The following is an 18,864-nucleotide window of genomic DNA, read 5'->3' as shown; positions in this document are numbered from 1 at the left end:
TATCTGATTTTCCCAGTTAATTTGTCCAGCTCTGCATAGTCTGTCATTTTTAGTCTCCATTCTTCTATCGTCGGTATTTCCTCTTGTTTCCACCTCTGGGCTAACAGGATTCTGGCTGCCGTTACCGCGTACTGGAAAAGCTTACAGTCCTTTCTTCTGATGTCCTTTCCTACCATACCTAAGAGAAAAGCTTCGGGTTTTTTCACAAAAGTATATCTTAACATTTTTTTCAACTCGTTATATATCATTTCCCAAAAGCTTTTCACTTTCTTACATTCCCACCACTGATGAAAGAATGTCCCTTCCTTATCTTTACACTTCCAACATTTGTTCTCAACCTTATACATCTTTGCTAATTTTACAGGTGTCATATACCATCTATAAAACATTTTCATCACATTCTCCTTCAGTGAAGCTAATCTGACTTCCTTAGGGTTCGGGACCCTTGCTCAAGGTCATCAAGGTCCTCCGTGGGGCATACCAGGAGAGATGGTCCCTTAGGTACGTGGGTCCTAGGCCATGAAGGGCTTTAAAGGTCAAAACCAGCACCTTGAACCTGACCCTGTACTCCACCGGGAGCCAGTGCAGCTGGGAAAACACTGGGTGAATATGCTCCCACGGCAGAGACCCCGTGAAGAGCCTCGCTGCTGCATTCTGCACCCGCTGGAGTTTCTGGGACAGCTACAAGGGCAGCCCCACGTAGTTACAATAATCAAGCCTGGAGATGACAGTTGCATGGATCACTGTGGCCAGGTCAGGGTAGGAAAGGTATGTATAATATTAAATACAATGCCTGTATTTAATGAAATATACTTCCCTCAGATTCTTCATGGGTCAATGCAATCAGAGGTCTGCATAGCCTTCATGTTTGACCATCTAACAAATTAGTTTTAGAGCAAAGTTGAGCGGCTGTCTATTTAAGAATGAAAGCTACTAGGCAAATGCTTCTTTTCCTACACAACACTGCATTTTGCCTATTTATTAGTGAACCACAGAAACAGCTCCCCCCCACCCACCTTTTCTAATGCACAAGTCTTAAACTTGGGAGTTCGGACTTGGAGTACTCATGAATTTCAAATGAGCGGCTTGGGGTGGGCTTTACTTGTTTGCTTTTGCGGGAATATTTGCCTCTGAGGAAACCTGAAGCAGTGGCATTGGCAAGATGAAAAAGACAACCAGTCACAGACATTTACGTCCTACGTCCAGATTGACCGAAGTAATCCGAAGCTAGGCATTTTTAATACTGTAAAATAAAGCACACACAAACATCGGCTTCAGTCTACTTCTGCAGGTTCAAAAGTTAGGGAACCTTCGGCAAGCCTCCACAATGTCAAACCAAGTCATTTCTACGACCTATGAAGAACCTAAAGTTTGAGTGAAGACATGGTCGGGGCGGGAAAGGTAAGGGACCAACTGCTTGATGCGGCGAAGGTGGAAAAATGTCGCCTTGGCTGTTGCTGTCACCTGCGCCTCCATATCTCTTATCTGCTTTTTGCCAATTAACCTGACTTGTGCGTTTCTCTATATTCCTTCTCTCTATCTGCGTCTTCGCCCCACTCTACCCTTTCCCTCCCTATCTCTACATTCTTCTTTCCTATCTCTATATTCCCCACCCCCGCCTCTCTCCGTATTTCTACGGCGGCCCGGAGAGGCCGCGTCCTCTGACGTCACCCTCCCACGATCCCTTGCGGCGAGCCCTCCTTGGCAAGGTGAAGAAGCTGGCGGCCCAGCCAAGATGGCGGCGTACCTGACCCACCAGCAGAAAGTGCTGCGTCTCTACAAGCGGGCGCTGCGGCACCTCGAGTCCTGGTGCATCTTCCGGTGAGAGACGGGGGGGGCTGCTCCCCGGGACGCTCCCCTCTCTTTGGCCGCCCTCTCCCGTTATCCGCGGAGGTCCGAGGGAGAAGGAGGGCCTCTGTCCTCCTCCGTGACTGGGCCTCGCTCCGACCTCCTCCGCTTAGTCCGCCTCTTTCCTGTCTTTCCTCTCGGGGGGCCGGGCAGCTTCTCTCGTGGTTGCTTCTGTGTCTCTTCCTCACGGCCCTCCCATTTCTCCAGGACAGCAGCAACAGCCCTGCGAGGCAGGGCCAGAAGGGGAAAAGGGAGCCCCGTTGAACCAAAAAGAAATAGAGGGGGGAGGAAAAAAGAGCATAGTAAGTCTGGTCTGCTTAATCAAAAACTAGTAATATCCAAAGGCAACACGATGACCAAGTACAACAGGGCGATGTCAATAGAAACTCTTTATGTAATCTATACAGAACAATATGAAATATGCACTCTCTGCAAAACCAAATAAACAGAAATCTTCTAAATCTCTAAAAGTCACAAAATATGCACTCTTGGAATTCTCTTGAAAACATAGAACCAAATAAACGTAAGTCTTATAGGTCTGCGGAAGTCTTTGGGGGCTATGCAAGTCGCTCAGATTCTTATCTGGTGAAAACAAGCCGTAAAGCTTTGTTTTGTGACTTCCAACTCTGCTGAAGTGGTCTGCAAACAGATGTAGTGAACAGTGATCTAAAACTAAGAGGACCCACCGACTGTGGCCCTCAAACTTTTCTCAGGACCATTCTTTCAGAATAAAAATTTCCCCGCTCCACACGAGATTTTTAATTCATGAGAAATGCTTTGGAAAACAGTGAATTTTGTTTTTATATAGCGGACGGATGAAGAATTGAAAGTTCTTTACTCTCCGATTTTTTTATTTTTTTCATAGAATCTTAAGGAGTTGGAAGGGACCCAAGGGTCATCTAGTCCAACCTTTCTGTTTTTTATTGTATCTATATGAAAGTCTTGGTTTGGTAAAAAAGGAAAAATATATCAAGTTTTGTATTTTTTCCCTATAAACCTTAATAAATTTTATTTTTAAGAAAAGGAAAACAAAAAGAAACCACTCCTAGCCATGCTTGATTTGTAATAGGACATCTAGAAGGTATAAAATAATGCAGCTACATAAGAACATGAATCATTCCCAAGATATAATCTTGATTGTCCTTGAATCTTGCTGCCACACCAGGGTGGCACTGAGAACTACTACTGTAATAGTTCCAAAAAAGAGCATGATAAGACTTAATAGTATTAAGTTATACATACATACATACTTTCATACATACATACTTTTATCTGTATGCTGCCCTTCCACAGTTCAAACCATGCCAGAGGTGGCTTATAACATGAAAAAATGCATAACTACAACATACAAACGTCGTTCTAAGCAATAAGTAAAACATGAAAATATACACAACCAAACTGAACAATTTCTAGACATTCCTAATCAAGGTATTGCCCTTCTGTGGATCCTGTTAGGAAAGCTAGGCTCAGAGATGGTAATTGGCCCAAGGTCACTGTGAGCTTCATAGCTAATAGGATTTTGACCCTGGGGCTGACTAGCTGTAGTCCAACGCTCTAACGTTCTAATTACACTTATTACTATTGTGTTTCACATAGAAATATGGTGCATTTGCCAACATTCCTTGCATGTCAAGCTTTCTGACATGGCAAAATTTCACCTTTTAATATTTCTGGTATTAATATTCTCCCACCCCCTTCTCTTTCTTTTCTCCTCACCCATTTTGTGATTTTTCTGCTATTTGTTGATGTTTGCTGGTGGGTGGGCTGAGGGGATCAGGTGAGGTTTGAGCATTTCCCTGAAATCATTGTAACAAGGGTTAAGATGAGCTCACCGGTCTTGTTGTCGCTTCGGATGGTCTTTGCTCCCGTGTTAATTATTGTTTACCCCTTGCTGTGCTTCCTGACCACCATATTCCTCAGGAGCACCTATGTTCTTAAAGTAAAGGGCTGAGCAGTGAGGTGACCAGGTTGCAGATGATACCGTATTATTCAAGATGTTGAAAAATAAAGCAGACTGGAAAGAGCTGCAAAAGAATCGCTCCAGACTGGGTGAATGGGCAACAAAATGACAGATGAGGTTGAAAGTAAGTTTCAAGTGATATACATGGGGACAAATCAATCATATATTCACATGTAGACAAACGAGGAAATTAGATCTTGGGGTAGTGTTGTGTAGCTCAGTGAAAATGTCAAGCCACTGTGCGGCACCTTTGTAAAAAAGGACCAGTTCTATTCTAGGGATTGTTAGGAAAGGGATTAAAAATAAAACTGCCAAAGCTGTCATTCAGATCTATGGTGGGAACACGCTTGTATATAGTTCTGCTCTCTGTATCTCAAAATCAATATTATAGAGCTGAAAAAGCTGCCAAACGGGACAACCAGAATAATCTGGGGCTAAATTCCCTCCCAAACAGGGAATATTTAGGTCTTCAGGAGTGTCTAGCACTCTCAATTGTGCTTAAAATGTGATCCATGGCTATAAATCCTCTCACAGCCATGCACAGCTGTATTTAAGAGCCAAAATAACAACCAAATAGTTAATCAACTAGTTAGAATCTTAGATAATATTTAGGACTTTATGCCTAAAATTCTAATTTTGTGAAACATTATCTACACACCAGATCCCTCTAGTGGCCATTCCATAGAAATGGTTGTATTACAACAGTCTTAAGTAGAATTCTTATCTAGAGCATTAGGAAAATTGGGTAAGTGGTTGTGGATTTTACAGGGTGTCCTATGAACATGGTGCCCCATGACATTTTATCCATGGAGTAATCTGTGTGTAGCTATCTGACAGTGTGTTAACTCTCAGCGACTGCAGAATGGTACAAACAGGGCTACTTCTGTCACTACAATAGTTACACACCTTTGCAGTTTACATTATAAAATGCATTACAAATAAGTTGTTAAAATGGTGATAAAATAATAAAATTGACATTAAAAGTTAGCAACATCAGAGAAAGCTATTGTTAAAACAGCGTCATAAAATGACCGAAATGCAGACTGGATTTTTTAAAAAATGGTTCATAAAAAAATAATAACCATGGTTAGCTCTAAAAAGGGGAAAGGGATTTGTGTTTGAGAAGCGGAAAGGAGCAGAGGAGCCCTCTCTAGTAACTGTGATTGGGAGATCAGGCAGCATTATATCTTCATTGGCCTGTATCGGGGACCTGTAATTTCACGATGGTTATCTTTTTCTTTTTCCTTGCATTCTCAGGGACAGATATCGATTCTTCGCCTGCCTGCTGAGAGCACGGTTTGATGAACATAAGGATGAAAAAGATATGGTGAAAGCATCCAAGTTGTTGCTGGCTGGTGAACAAGAATTTTGGGAAAATAAACACTCTGAACCTTACATCTTTCCTGATGCTCCAGGAGGCACATCTTATGAGAGATATGAGTGCTACAAGGTCAGTGCATTACAAGGCAACTTGTGACTAACCTCCGTAATCCGTTGCAAACAGCACTGTGCACATGCTTGGGATAGTTATCATAGTTTCAACAGAGAGTATTGATTAGTACAAGAAGTATGCTAAATTGGGGGGGGGGCAACCCTTTGAGCAGTCAGAAGGGAAAAAGAAAGGGATGATGTGTTTTCTTTTCCCAAAGAAAATGAAATAGTTAAGTTCAAGGAGTATACTTCAGACATGGGAAAATGTAAGTGAGAAAAGTATCATGCCTTGGGCATAACAAAGTCATGGAGAGGTAGAGAGACCAAATTTTTGTTAGAACACACAAGTTGTCTTCCAGTAAAGTATTATCAAAAGGGGGAACCTGTGTGCCTCCTAAAAGCAAGAAGATGGATGCACTGAGCAGCGCTGCTGCTGCAATTATACAAATACGTGCTGCATTGATCCTACTGTCACTCTCATTCGTCCATGCTGAAGAGGAGTACAAGTTGGAGGGTTAGATGTGCATCCTTTAAATAGATCACATTATCGGCTTCAGAAGCAGCAGAAGAATCATATTATCCAAAAGATCCATCATTTTAACGGGTGGGAGTGATTTGCAGGTCACTGGAACCCTACAAACTGGTGACTGGGGGCAGCCTCCGAGACCATATAACACCGGTCTTGAAAGACCTACATTGGCTCCCAGTACATTTCTGAGCACGATTCAAAGTGTTGGTGCTGACCTTTAAAGCCCTAAACGGCCTCGGTCCAGTATACCTGAAGGAGCGTCTCCACCCCCATCGTTCTACCCGGACACTGAAGTCCAGCACCGAGGGCCTTCTAGCAGTTCCCTCACTGCGAGAAGCCAAGTTACAGGGAACCAGGCAGAGGGCCTTCTCGGTAGTGGCGCCCTCCCTGTGGAACACCCTCCCACCAGATGTCAAAGAGAACAACAACTACCAGTCTTGTAGAAGACATCTGAAGGCAGCCCTGTTTAGGGAAGCTTTTAATGTTTGATGTATCACAGTATTTTAATATTCTTTTGGAAGCCGCCCAGAGTGGCTGGGGAAGCCCAGCCAGATGGGCAGGGTATAAAAAATGAATGAATGAATGAATGAATGAATGAATGAATGAATGAATAAATAAATAAATAAATAAATAAATAAATATTACATATTGGGAAGGTAGTGCATGCCCAAATGGCCCCTGGCAACCAACCATTCATTTGGAAAGTGAGGTACTTCTGCCCATACTTCTGCCAAATGAGTTGGATGGCGAAATTTCTTCTTTTCTAGTAGCTGCTCAGTATGCTGCCATTGGAGCCCATGAGGAAATGTATAGTATTTTTCATTGGGTATGTGAAGCTGTCACGTAGTCCGATGTAGAACTGTTCTGTGTCTTACCAGCCACGCTGCTCGCTCCAACATGGAGATGGTGGGGACTGAACCTTTTGCATATAAAGAAAGCTCTCGCACTGAGCTCTGGGCAAGCTATGGCCTCTTCCCTCTTCATTTAGGCTCATTGGGAGTCTTTTGGAAGGTGGATGGATGATATTTATTCTATTAGCTCTCCCGACTATAGTCCAGTATTTTATTGTAGGATCTTCTGACTGAAGAGTAGTTGTGTGGCACAAGTTGAAGCCCCACAATGGGGTGCACACCTTGTAATTATTTCTTCTCAATTTGGTTTAAACTGCACATTGCAGCAATTCAAGCCTAAAAATTACTAGGTCTTTATTAAACTAGTCTACTGGGTCTTTTATTAATCTAGCCTCTTAAACAAAGGAACACATTGAAGCGTTACAGGAAAAACATTGTGCCTTCAAAGAGACAAGCAATCTTTGCCTACATTGTTATTGCAGTATTTTAAGTTATGGTCTGGTTTCCAATCTGACAGGCACCCGAATGGTTCCTAGATTTATGGCATCCTTCAGAGAAGGCAATGTATCCTGACTACTTTGCCAAGAGAGAACAGTGGAAGAAGCTGAGGATGGAAAGCTGGGAGAAAGAGGTTAGTCTTGCTTCTTCTCTACTACGTGTACTGCAGTGTAGATTTCTGTGTGTTGAAAGACAAAAGAAATGGCAGTCGCATATATTTAGACATTCTGCTTGTTTCCTAACAACCTGTCTTTAAACGTCATCATTACCATGAAGCCTAGATACATTATCATCTTTGAAAGCTCATTCTCACTTTGCAAATGCACAGCACTGCATTTCAGCGGCATGTTGCCCATCCCGAACTAAGTGGCTAATCTGGATAGCTTCTTCTCTCCCCGGTCAGGATACCAGATAGTACTTCCATCTTATCTTGGCATGGGAAACTTTCTGATACATGTTCAGTCCAGCAGGACACAAGCATGCATTGCTATAGTCTCCTGTGGAAATGTATGGGCACCAAGCTTGAAGCGGGCAACACTATAAATAAACGCTTGGAGATGTACTCTTGGTGGCTACTGACTTGGGTTTCACTCTCTAGGTTCAGCAGCTTCAAGAAGAAACCCCAGCAGATGGACCCAAGACGGAAGCCCTACCTCCAGCACGGAAGGAGGGACACCTGCCTCCCCTGTGGTGGCAGTATGTCACTAGGCCACGGGAGCGTCCAGCATAAAAGGATCAATTTTCCATGTACAAAAACACTTCTCCAAGAGGAGATTAAGCCCTACCAGTAAAAAGAATTTTCTGCATGCATTACTGTGGTACATGTACCCAATAAAATAAAAGTTCAGTGTCAATCAGTGGCGTTTGTGTGAACATCCAAGTGTGGACTATGGTAGCACCTCATCTGCCTCAGTACAGTGGTACCTCAGGTTACAGATGCTTCAGGTTACAGACTCTGCTAACCCAGAAATAGTACCTTGGGTTAAGAACTTTGCTTCTGGATGAGAACAGAAATTGCGCAGCAGCGGGAGGCACCATTAGCTAAAGTGGTACCTCAGGTTAAGAACAGACCTCCAGAATGAATTAAGTTCTTAACCCGAGGTACCACTATATGTTGTTTTAGTATCAGTATATACAGGGAGAAGAGCACCTCTTTAATTATGGAACCCCTTACCTGGAACTGTTTATAATGTCTTCTTATGCTGCTTCCAGAAGTTGAGAAGATTAACGCTTGGGCAAGTTTGAATCGCATAGTTGGCATGACAACCCATTGCACAAAACAGTTTCTCCCAAAGTAGGGACACCCTCTGTTTAAAACTGCTGCCCCCATTGCCCAGTTATGTATTCTTGGGAGTCCTTATCCTCCAGATATTGGTGGGGAACGATGAGTGTGTTGACACTCTGCCCTTCTTAAGCAGTCTGGTTCCATGTATAGGTTGGGAATTGCCTTATGCGAGCAGCAGTGTGGATATGAAATGCAACAGACCTGGGCCATGGGCTGCCACTCAAGATTATTATTGCTCTAAAAGAGGGGTGGTGAACCTCGTCTTTACAGGGGATGTTGCGGCAGCCATCAGCCTCAGCTGCTATGGCAAATGATAATGGAAGCTGTAGGACCACTACATCTGGAGTTTCCCCATCCTTGTTCCAGAGAAAACAGCCTCTACATACCATGCTCAGGTCACCTCCAGAATTCACTGTTTTTACATAATTCAGTAGCCATTTCACACTAAACCTATGAGGACAAAGCATTCAACGTATCATGCCCTTGTTGATGAAGATAAGCTTATTGTAATAGGGTTGTATCCAACAAAGTCATCCTATTAGCACAATGATTTCCTACAATCAGGTGGGGAAAGTAGGCAAGGGGGTGAAAGAGGATGTCTTGATGTGCAACCCTAAGTTCTTGTACTGCTACAGCCCGTATTTTCTTCAGTCATCAAGCTGTGCAATTGGATCCTCTTTCCAACCAAGTACAGTGAGATGCAGCTATGTTATACCATCCACTTTGTACTGGGAAGTCAACAAAATGTGGGTCACGCTGTTTTGTTAGCTGCCTTGGGCATACTTTGATGGGAAGACAGGGGGAAAAGATATGGAAGGCTACAATGTCAGGTGAACATACTACACTGGAAGGTATATGGAATATTCAAACACACTTCTCTTACCTGCAATGAAACGTTCCTTTTTTCTGTGTGTCAGTTTTGTGGTTAACGCCCAGTTCATACTTTGCTATATAATACGCTGGTGTTTAAAAAGGCATAGTGGCAAAGCCTTTTATTGAAATGGGGGTCATGGAGTAAGATTAGGCAACTAAAATATGAGGAGGTTTATTAGCAGGTCTTTATTTATAATATAGGCTGTAAGCAATCATTACAATGTAGAAGGGTAACACAGTTAACAGCAATTTTTTATTTATAGCAATTCAGAACAAAAATGCATGAGGGGAGAGGTCAACTCTCAGTACAAACTAGCAACTAAACCACAATAACTTACCATTAGAAACATCTTTTCCTTTAAAAAACGGTGACACTGCTTTTACAATAGGCAAGGAACACACACCAAAAAAAATTAAACCCAACAGAATGATTCAAAGTGGTTTGTTACACCCTAAACATTGAATTTTGGCAACAGTTTTGATAATAAAATTTTAAACCAAGAGTAAATCCTAGTGTTTAAAGAACTAAAGAGGAGCTGCACTTCTTGAATACAGCTGGATTTAAAAAAAAATGTTTTGTATGCATACCTTTTGGATCCAATCCATCAGGAATTTCTCCTGCCCAAGCCCCACAAAAACTAACGGGAATTATACAAGAGTACTGCTGAGCCCTTGTGAAATGCCAGCTGATTTCAACATGAAGCTTGCCAGGAGATGATCGTGACCCCCTGCATCCATTTTAGTCCAATTACTGTTTTCCCCGCCCCACCTTAGTTTAGTGATGGGGAAAAGATCTTGAAGCATCATTTGCAGAACGCATCCGCTATTTCATCAAGATTGGGTGGGCTTAATTATACCAGAGGCACTACTTGTTTTAATGTATGTTTCAAAGTAATAAGGAGCTTGTTTTTCATCAAAGGAGAGCTTTATCAATGCTTGATCATGCTTTTTTTGTCTTGTGTGTTTTTTGTTTTGTTTTTTGCTTCTGAAGCCATAACTTAAAAAAGTGTTAAGCAACCACAGCAGTGTAAATGTATATAGAACACAGTGACTATAACAGTTTTACAATACGTCTCACATCCAATGCAGTTATGTATTTAAAGCATAAGAGGTTATGTAGGCAAGATGGCAGCCAATAGGAGTCTCAAGAATGTCCGTGGAGGAGTAGATGTGTGAGCATACGCCCAAATGAGCTCCTCCCGCTGTAGGGGCTATTTCTCTGCAACCACCAACACGCAGGTCTGTTGAACCGTTAATTCCGCTTGCGTTGCCCATATAGAGATAAGGCAGACGGTATTTGTTTAGACTGCAGAATGCTTTAAAAGAAAAAGACACAACCCACAAAACTGCAGCACACCCGTGGTGCACGAGTGATGCACGTTTTCTACCGACCCCATGAAATGGATTATAATCACAGCAATTTTCATGTTAAGAAAAGAGAAGGAAAAAAAACCCCACCTATAAATTTATTAACAGCTTTCCTAAAATTCGTTGCTAAGAAGTCTCTTTAAAAAAAAAAGGTCAACCCCCTGTAACCCCTGTAATAAATAAAAAAAGCAGAGCTGTGTGCCCGTTCCCTCCCGCATTCCCCCAAAGCTTTTAGCATTTATGAAAAAAGCCAACCCAAAATGTCACTTAAGAGAAGGAAAAACAGGCCCCCTTACGATAAACGTTTCTCATTTCATCAGAATTCTCAGCTGGTTCCCCATCAGATCAAGTTGTTTCCTCAAAACTAGTGGGGTGTTTGCTGTTTGTTTGTTTAAGCTGCCCAGCCTGCTGAGCATAGCCAGTATAATGAGAAGTTTTTAACTAAGAACTCCCTGGTAAATCTCCCCACCATAACCCTTTTCAAGTCTACGCATTTCTTTCTCTCCACTTCTTCGTTACTGTCCCCTAACAAAAGAAAAAGAAAAAAACGAGACAACGTGAAGGGAGAAAACAAAAAAGGTTCTTAAGTCTAACCTGGCTTAAGATGGCATGACTTGACAAAAGTTTTTGCTTGTGCAGTCCTGAAGACAAGGGTGGGGTGGAATAATACAAATTATTATTAATAAAAGGAACAGTCCACAGAGGCTCTTCTTAGGCAGGAGATCTTATGGAGCCTTGACAAATTTTAATGGGAGAGGCTAAACACAGGAGGTGTTCCTAGTGTAAAGCGCCCATATACTTCCTACATAAACAAACACTGCAATCCAATATGGCTTATTCGGACGCATGTATCTTGAAGCTACCGCTAAGCTACTTTTGTGCAACAGTAAAGTCCCTCCCCTTTTCCTATCCCCTAAATACTAACCAATTACAGGCTCTCCCCCTCTCTCTCTCTTCCACTATATATTGCTTTAATCAATCAGCTGCTGTTTCCTGCCTTTCAAACATAAAAAAAAAGTCACTGTACTTCAGCGAGGACCTTTTTCTTGCCACGTCCTTCGTACGTTAAAAAACAAAAGCTGGTTTTCGCAACCTTCTCATGACAAGGTGCTTTGCAAAAAAAAATAAAAAATAAAAATTCCCGGGGAGAGCGAAAATGCATTGCTACTCCTCTCTCCTTGCCGAAGTTTAAGCTACTTGATCTTCTTCATACGCATGTAAAACTTTTTTTTCCTTTTGTTTTGTACAAAGTGTTTATAAAAAAGTTACACAGGATTTGGCACCTTCGGGGGGGGGGGGGAATCAAAAGGGAAACTCAGGTTAAAAATGTGCAGGAAAAAAATAATAATCAGCAGTATTTACAAAAAAAAAAATTATATATATATCAGAAAGAGGCTGTGCCTTAAGCGATTTAGTTTGCAGGTCCCCTCCCTCCTCCCACCCCCGCTGCCCTCCATTTTAAAGAACGTTTCCAGCTGCTTTGCTAATGAGCATCCTGCAAATTCTGATTGTACAGTGGAATGGACAACAGACGGTTTCATCAGGTAGTTCAGTCTCTGTTAAGCTGGTCAAATGGCAGTGGTCCAGCATCTAGGAAATGCGGGGCGCCGAGCGGTCGTTTGTGGTGGTCTTCTTCAGCTTCACGCCCCGGCGAATCGCATTGAGCATGTCTTCGCCTTGCGGGGCCTCTCCCAGATTCTGGTCCCCCAACTGAGGCACCGGCTGGCATGGGGGAGCAGTCATGTTGGGGCTCTCCCTTTCTCCAGGCTCTCCTTCCCTTTCCCCGGCTGGCTGTCTCTGCTCCTCTCCGGCACTCGGCTTCTGGCTCACAGCGGGAGGGTTGGCTGGTGCCTGACCGCTCCACGGCAAGGCTGCACCGACTCCAACCGGGTTGCCGCCTCCGGCCTCTGGGCTTTGCTCAGGGCTTTCTTCAGCCCCACTTGGCACACTGGGCAGCCCCCCCGGCATGTCTGGGACGGTTGGCGTCTTGACCGGAATCACGGGCGTCTTGATGGGTATCGGCCCTGCCCCTATGGTCCCACGCCGGACCGTCGGTTTGGTGGAAGGGGTCCGCCGGATGGTTGCCACGCCAGGAGTAACCAGCACAGGCCCAAGGGTGGTGGGGAGGCCTGCGGTGGACGCAGGGCGCTTGGCGTGGAACATGCGGCGGTACGACTGGCTGATGTCGCTGTTTCTCGGAATAGTCGAAGACTTGTCGAATTCCTGCTGCTCCGGCTCTTGGTCCCCGCTGACGGAGAAATAGTCGTAGTCCGAAACTGGGGGTGGAAAAGGCAAGTCAGGAAACTACTGCTGTTCAACTGCTGCGAGCTTTTATTTCACTGCCGCTAACTGCAGCAGGATGAGCAAAATTTACATAGGAGGCTTAGTTTGGTCAGAATTGAGTACAGCGGTACCTTGGTTGTCAAACTTAATCCATTCCAACAGTCCGTTTGACTCTGGGAACCATTCGAAAACCAAGGCACGGCTTCCAATTGGGCACAGGAGCTTCCTGCAGTCAAGTGCAAGCTGCGTCGGAAGTTCGGCTTCCAAAAAAATTTGCAAACCAGAACACTTAATTCTGGGTTTGTGGCGTTCAGGAACCAAGCCATTCGAGAACCAAGGTATCACTGTATATGTAACATTTCCAGAGTTAATGCTAAATACATTACTCCTGGCAAATGAGCCACCATAGCTGCTAGAGGGATATGAAATTTCGTGTCCTGGGCTTTTAGACTCTTCTACCCATGTCCTATCTGAAAGCAAAGGGACATATTGGTTGTCAGATGTGAAATAACAACATTCTTTTCAGCTCTCCTTACTACCATCTCTTCAACACATGATGAGCCTTTGTAAAAATGCACAAAGTCTGCAGCATGCAGAAGGCTTGAGAGGTGCAGCAACTTTCTTGGCTTGGCCGTTCCAAAGAAGCAAAAAATGGACACACACATTGCTTACCTTGCGAGGGGATGGTGTCCTCTGAGCAGCAAGGTGTGGTCGTTTGGGTGCTGTAGCCGCTGGAACACTGCAGGGAATCCCGGCTGCTCCTCTGAGTGTCCAGCTGCAGCCCTCGAGTCAGAGCCAGAGCCAGCTCTTCGCAGGCCTCCATCTCCTCTCCTTGCTAAAAAGACAACAGAGGCCCTCTTGTTAGGATTGCGGAACAGCGATAGCTAGGATGATCCCCCAGGGCCTCTTGCTGTGACAACCCTTTCTGCAACCCCTTCTGCACAAAGTAGATTATTACAAAATTACAGTGGTAGCTTTAGTTGTGAAAGGGATCCGTTCCGGAGCCCTGTTCGAAACATGAGCAGAACGCAACCCACATCTGCGCATGCCGCGATTCGCAGCTTCTACGCATGGGTGCGACGTTATTTCAAGCGTCTGCGCATGCGGCAAAACCCAGAAGTAACCATTTCCGGTACTTTCGGGTCGCCATGGGACGCAATCTGAAAAGACGTGAAGCAAACCTGAAGCAAACGTAACAAGAGGTATGACTGTATTCCCGCTAGATGGTTAGACCAACCAAAACGTCACAAAGTAAGTGTTCAAGCTCTGCAAGTAAGCGCAACAGTAAGAGCTGTCCAACAGTGGAGCGGGCTCTCTCAGGAGGATGTGGGCTCCTTCCTTCGATTCCTTCCTTCCTTGGTTTAAGCAGAGGTTGGATGGCCATCTGTCACAGATGCTTTAGCCAAGATTCCAACATTGCAGGGGGCTGGAGTGGATGACCTTTCGGACCCTTCCAACTCTACGATAAGCAGCAAATGTCTGCGCAGCTTAGAAGACCATTGGGGCTCAGTTGGGCCAGTTTGGTACTGGATGAACAGGTCTACTGGGGACACAACAAAGAACAACAGAGTCTCACCCTTGGGGCGGCCGACACAGTCATGCTCCGAGGCCTCTGGGTTTCCTCAGTGGCCAGAGCTGGTCCACTCTGTGCTCCCCCGGCGGGGTCTCCTTCTCGTTTTTCCTTCCGGCGTTGCAAAGTATTTACCAAGGGCTGGTCATAAGGACCTGGCTTAGCCCAATCCTAGAGGAAAAATCCCATTAGTCAAAAGTTTACGCAGATTGCATATTCTCTGCAAAGATACGTGCTGGGCTCTCTGCTTTTTATTAAAGGAAAGTCACCAGTCTTAAGATGTTGTTTTTCTGAACTCATGGACAGCTTTGCCTTCAAAGCAAGGCACAGGCCAGGTTGACTACATTGCAGGAGCAACAGCACAGCAGTGCGTCAGTGACTGGTGTAATGATCTCAGCTTCCTAAGTGATGGCTTAGGAAGCTGAGGATGAGAGTCCCTCCCTCTTCCCCCCCCCCCAAAAAAAAACCCTTGATCTGTTCTGGGGTTTCTCCCAACCCTCTAGAACAAACAGGGGAGGAAATGCAGCGAAAGGAAGTCAACTTTGTTGGCTCCATTTGCTAGGATTTCATAAAATCTTGGTTTTCCTAAGCCTATTTTAATATATAGTTGGGGAAATCTCCATTTTGAGGAATAAGCTGCCAACACACAAAGGCCCTTTCCAAATGGCTGAAGGAGGAAATAATTTGGGTTTTTTTAAAAAACTGTTTTACAGCCACGTTGATAAAAATACAGTGCCAGAAACATGGCGTCATTTTAATGTGACTGGGCCAATGGGTGGGAGGGTTTGGGGGACAGGATAGCAATGCACAGCTGTTCAACGGAGAGGCAACAGACATTAAAAACGCTGCAGAGAACTGGAAGAATGAAACATCTGTGCTTCCTGTCCCCCTCCCCAAAAATGTGTAACTTCAAAAGCTACCCCAGGTAACAAACCATCACAATTTCCCCATAAATAGATAATGTTCAGGCTTATTGTTAAGGGCAAGATCAAACCTCCTTGCCCCTAATTTGTAGTAAGGGGGGGGTGTTGTAATACAAATGTCCCTGGCAGGGCAATTGTAAGCATTACTGAGATAAATATGTGAGGAACTTTAAACATCTGAAAAGTGCCAAGGATGTGCACTAAAGGGAAGAGTCCTTGCTATGGGTATCAGCCTTGCAACCAGATCTTGTTTGGAAACAAAGCTCCCTTAAGATGTAAGGGAGAGAAAACTGGCTATTTCTCTCTATAAAGGTCTGGAGATCTATTAGCAAGAGCTGAAGCTCCCCAGCCTTCCTCCAATCCAGTAAATATCCTGTAAATAGCATGGAGCTCCTACTTATTCACACAAAGTAAATAAATATTAGCAGGTAGGTGGGGGTGCCGCTTCATATGAAGGCTTTTTAAGAATCACTTTGTCAGTGAATATTCATTTAATAAGACAAAAGTACTTTAAGTTCAAATGTAAACTCAGCCCAGTGCATCGTTACGTCGTTTAGATGAGGGCAGTTTCTCATGCCATGTTTTGAACCCATGTAAGGATACCCAAATCCAAAGGCACATAATTTCTGAAAGGTGCACCTGGGTGTTAATTCGCCACGTACCCCTTTAAAATAAGAAGAAACACTCCTGCTGGTGTGTATTTCAGAAAGGGAAGCACACAGGTAGCCACCTTTCAAAAGCAAAATAGCATGCAAGTGTCTGGGTCACATATCTGCACCCTCGTTCCCAACGGATTCTCAGGCCAGACAGACAAATAATGGGTTGCCCAGGGCACTGCAGATACATTTCTTCCCTTCTTCCTTCCCAACAAATGTGCTCCTTTCAAAGCAATCTAGAAACCTAGTAAATTGACTCCTTTGACACCAACTGTACATTGGGCAAATGTAACTGATGTAGTCTTCAAGCAGGAAGACTTTATGTGTGTGTACATGGTAAAAAGAATAACGTAAGCTACACTAGGGAGTGATTGTCCCAGCAAGTTTTTCCAGGGGTGAAGCTGTGAATGAGAGCCAACAGGAAATGCACGGCCCTGTTCAAGGTATCTCCCCTGGAAAAGATACCATGAGCAACTTTAGTGTTAATTTTAACATAGGGTTAGGGAACCTCCGGTCTGTGGGCCAATCCTGGCCTGCAGGGTCAGCTTCCTAAGGAAGGGGTTTGCACGGAAAGCCCTGCTAAAAGGAGGAAAACCCCTTTTGTTTTAGCAGTACTTTATTAGGTGCTTTGAAGTTACAACTTTGGGCCTTCAAAGCACCTGACACCCAATGTCATTGTGAGGTCAGTTGATTGACAAGTTGGCAACCCTGGCCACCTGTCAAATTTGGCCCTTGAGTCCAATCCTGATGAGGACCTGGGCCTGTTAAACGAAAAAGATTCCCTACTCCTTAACTTTATTAATAAGAGGCACACCCTCAATTAGGTCCTATCAAACTGTTATCCAGAGAGCACCAATGGTTAACCTAGAACCATCCCAAAGTCTCAGTGTGCTGCTGCACAGTTCGGAAACCTGTTGAAATTGCTTGTTCAGATAACACCGATTTCTTTCTTTTGAAGTTCTTGATTTATGGTAGTAGGAGCTAAGGGAGACTCCCTCGTCAGATCACAGAATTCGGAATAGTATTACGAGCTGGGGTGGGGCAGAGAAATTGACCGAGAATTAAATGAGATTCCAGAAGCAACAACTTGCAGTAGAGTTGGGGAGTGGGAAATGGAAAGGAGAATGGGTGACAGAAACAAAAAAAAAAGAAACACAAACCTTCCAGCTAGGGATCTTAGATGATGGTAACATGCCTGGCCCAATGGTGTAATAATGAGCGCAGTCTGGAAGGAGGGTGGTGGAAGAGGAAGCCCGGGTCCATGCGTGGGAGACAGGCGGGAAATGAGGGGAAGGGCCTGCACCAACGGAAGCTAAAGATGGGCCACTGGACAAACTACAGTGATAATACCCATTAGACAACTGGAAACAAAACAAAACAAAAAGGGGAAAAAAGAGGAGAGAAATTAATATAAATAGGACAAAATATGGGGGGGGGGGTACAAGGTGAATCAGGCATGCATTGCTGGGAGTGAAGGGGAAATACCCCATGGAGATTTGAGAACTGTTTGCAACTCAACACCCCATACAGTGCTGGATCATGCTTTGTTAATGTTACTCAAATATGCATCGCCGTTCAAAAACCAAAACATCATTTTCAGGGGCTGAACAGCTTTAGGGCGCTCTGTTAGAGAGGCAGCCTTTTTGGGGGACGGGAAGTTAACCTCCCAGCGTTGGCCAGTGTTATGCATGCCGGATAAACACAATGCGGAGTTTGGATGCTCTCGTTCCTTGAGGGACAATCGCAAGTTTCGTTCAGATTCTGAAAGCAACGGGGTGCGATCTTTCCAAAGCTGTTAATACGCCTCCTGGGTTAGTATTTTCACAGCGCATTCAAGTGAGAAGCAGCAGCAGCTCAGCCTCAGAAAATGACATGTTCTAGGAACAACATAATGAAAGGGGATGGAAGGAATTGGGGGTGTTTCCAGATGAGAATGGACCCCAATTTAAAATCACTTGCTCTGGTGGAGATCGGAAATTATCCCCAAATTATTATTTTACTTGAAAATGCTAGTACGATTTATGCATGCCAAGGGGCATCTGATTTTTAAAAGAGAATCTGGGGTTGTGCATGATTGGAGGTGGTGAGGATTTTGGCTTTGCCTTTAATAGAAAAGCTCCTTAGAGCCAATTCCATTGCATTGACCAAAGTGGTTCTGTCGTGGCTAACGGTTATAAACACAGCCACGGCATGCCACAGACTGCACCGCAAAATGCCTGGCAAATGGTTTTGTGAATGCTCCAACTTGCGTTACCATCACTGCTGAACAATCTCCACTTCCAGAACGTGACAGGCAGGGATTCACAAAACCAGTTACTGCACCCAAAGAGGTGACAACTGTGGGTTAAAGGCAACTGTGTGGCTGGAAGCATGAGGCAGGTTTTCCTGCTGCATTCAACTCATTCATTTGGATCATGTGCGGGGAACTTTCAGCCCTCTAGATGTTGCGAAGCTACAACTCCCCATCACCCACAAGCATGGCCAATGACCAAGGGTGATGAACAATGTAGTTCAGAGCAACAGCTGGAGGTCCAAAGAGTTCCCAGTACCCAATTTTGATCCTTTACGCTGTGGTGGTGTCCAAACTTTTTAGGGCCTTCAAAGCACCTGACACCCAACGTCAGATTTGATGAAGTGAGGGCCGTGAGGGCCGACCAAAGTTGTTGACTTTTCTTAGGATTGAAGTTGTTGAGTTTTTTTAGGATTTTACCCCAGGAAATAAGCTAAGAAACTGCCACAGGGGCCCTATTAAATCTGCTCCTGCGGGCCGGTTTAGGCCCCCGAAATAG

At 44.3% G+C, this 18,864-nt stretch overlaps 2 protein-coding genes across 25 annotated transcripts in view; one reads left to right on the top strand and one right to left on the bottom strand.

The window, feature by feature from the left end:
* Nucleotides 1–1,671: 1,671 nt before the first annotated feature.
* On the top strand, nt 1,672–7,974 carry NDUFB9 (NADH:ubiquinone oxidoreductase subunit B9). The gene is made up of 4 exons (XM_081874730.1): nt 1,672–1,821; nt 5,066–5,258; nt 7,137–7,250; nt 7,716–7,974. Exons 1-4 carry the CDS (start codon nt 1,736–1,738, stop codon nt 7,845–7,847), a joined length of 525 nt encoding a protein of 174 aa, XP_081730856.1. The 5' UTR covers nt 1,672–1,735; the 3' UTR covers nt 7,848–7,974.
* A 1,464-nt stretch (nt 7,975–9,438) lies between these two features.
* Nucleotides 9,439–18,864, bottom strand: part of MTSS1 (MTSS I-BAR domain containing 1) — a 152,149-nt gene continuing 142,723 nt past the window's right edge. For 11 of the 24 annotated variants that reach the window (XM_081874193.1, XM_081874199.1, XM_081874177.1 and 8 more), the window contains 4 exons: nt 17,236–17,436; nt 14,503–14,667; nt 13,590–13,761; nt 9,439–12,919 (listed from right to left, as the gene is read on the bottom strand). In XM_081874193.1, coding sequence (XP_081730319.1) covers nt 12,234–12,919; nt 13,590–13,761; nt 14,503–14,667; nt 17,236–17,436 — 1,224 coding nt within the window. In that variant the 3' untranslated portion in view covers nt 9,439–12,233. The remainder of the gene's footprint in view (nt 12,920–13,589; nt 13,762–14,502; nt 14,668–17,235; nt 17,437–18,864) is intronic. The other 13 variants (XM_081874191.1, XM_081874194.1, XM_081874197.1 and 10 more) reach the window with 3 other exon arrangements.

The sequence above is a fragment of the Podarcis erhardii genome (assembly GCF_964252035.2).
Source record: "Podarcis erhardii genome assembly, chromosome: 8".
Taxonomy (NCBI): domain Eukaryota; kingdom Metazoa; phylum Chordata; class Lepidosauria; order Squamata; family Lacertidae; genus Podarcis; species Podarcis erhardii.
Note: the sequence above shows the minus strand (reverse complement) of the source record. Positions and strands in the feature narration are given on the sequence as shown.

What these genes read in the sequence shown, in the direction of transcription:
- NDUFB9 (XM_081874730.1), top strand. Translation starts at nt 1,736, where the DNA reads ATGGCGGCGTACCTGACCCACCAGCAGAAAGTGCTGCGTCTCTACAAG. An exon ending in AGAGATATGAGTGCTACAAG is followed by an intron (nt 5,259 to 7,136) that starts GTCAGTGCATTA and finishes CCAATCTGACAG; the next exon opens with GCACCCGAATGGTTCCTAGA. An exon ending in TGGAAAGCTGGGAGAAAGAG is followed by an intron (nt 7,251 to 7,715) that starts GTTAGTCTTGCT and finishes TTCACTCTCTAG; the next exon opens with GTTCAGCAGCTTCAAGAAGA.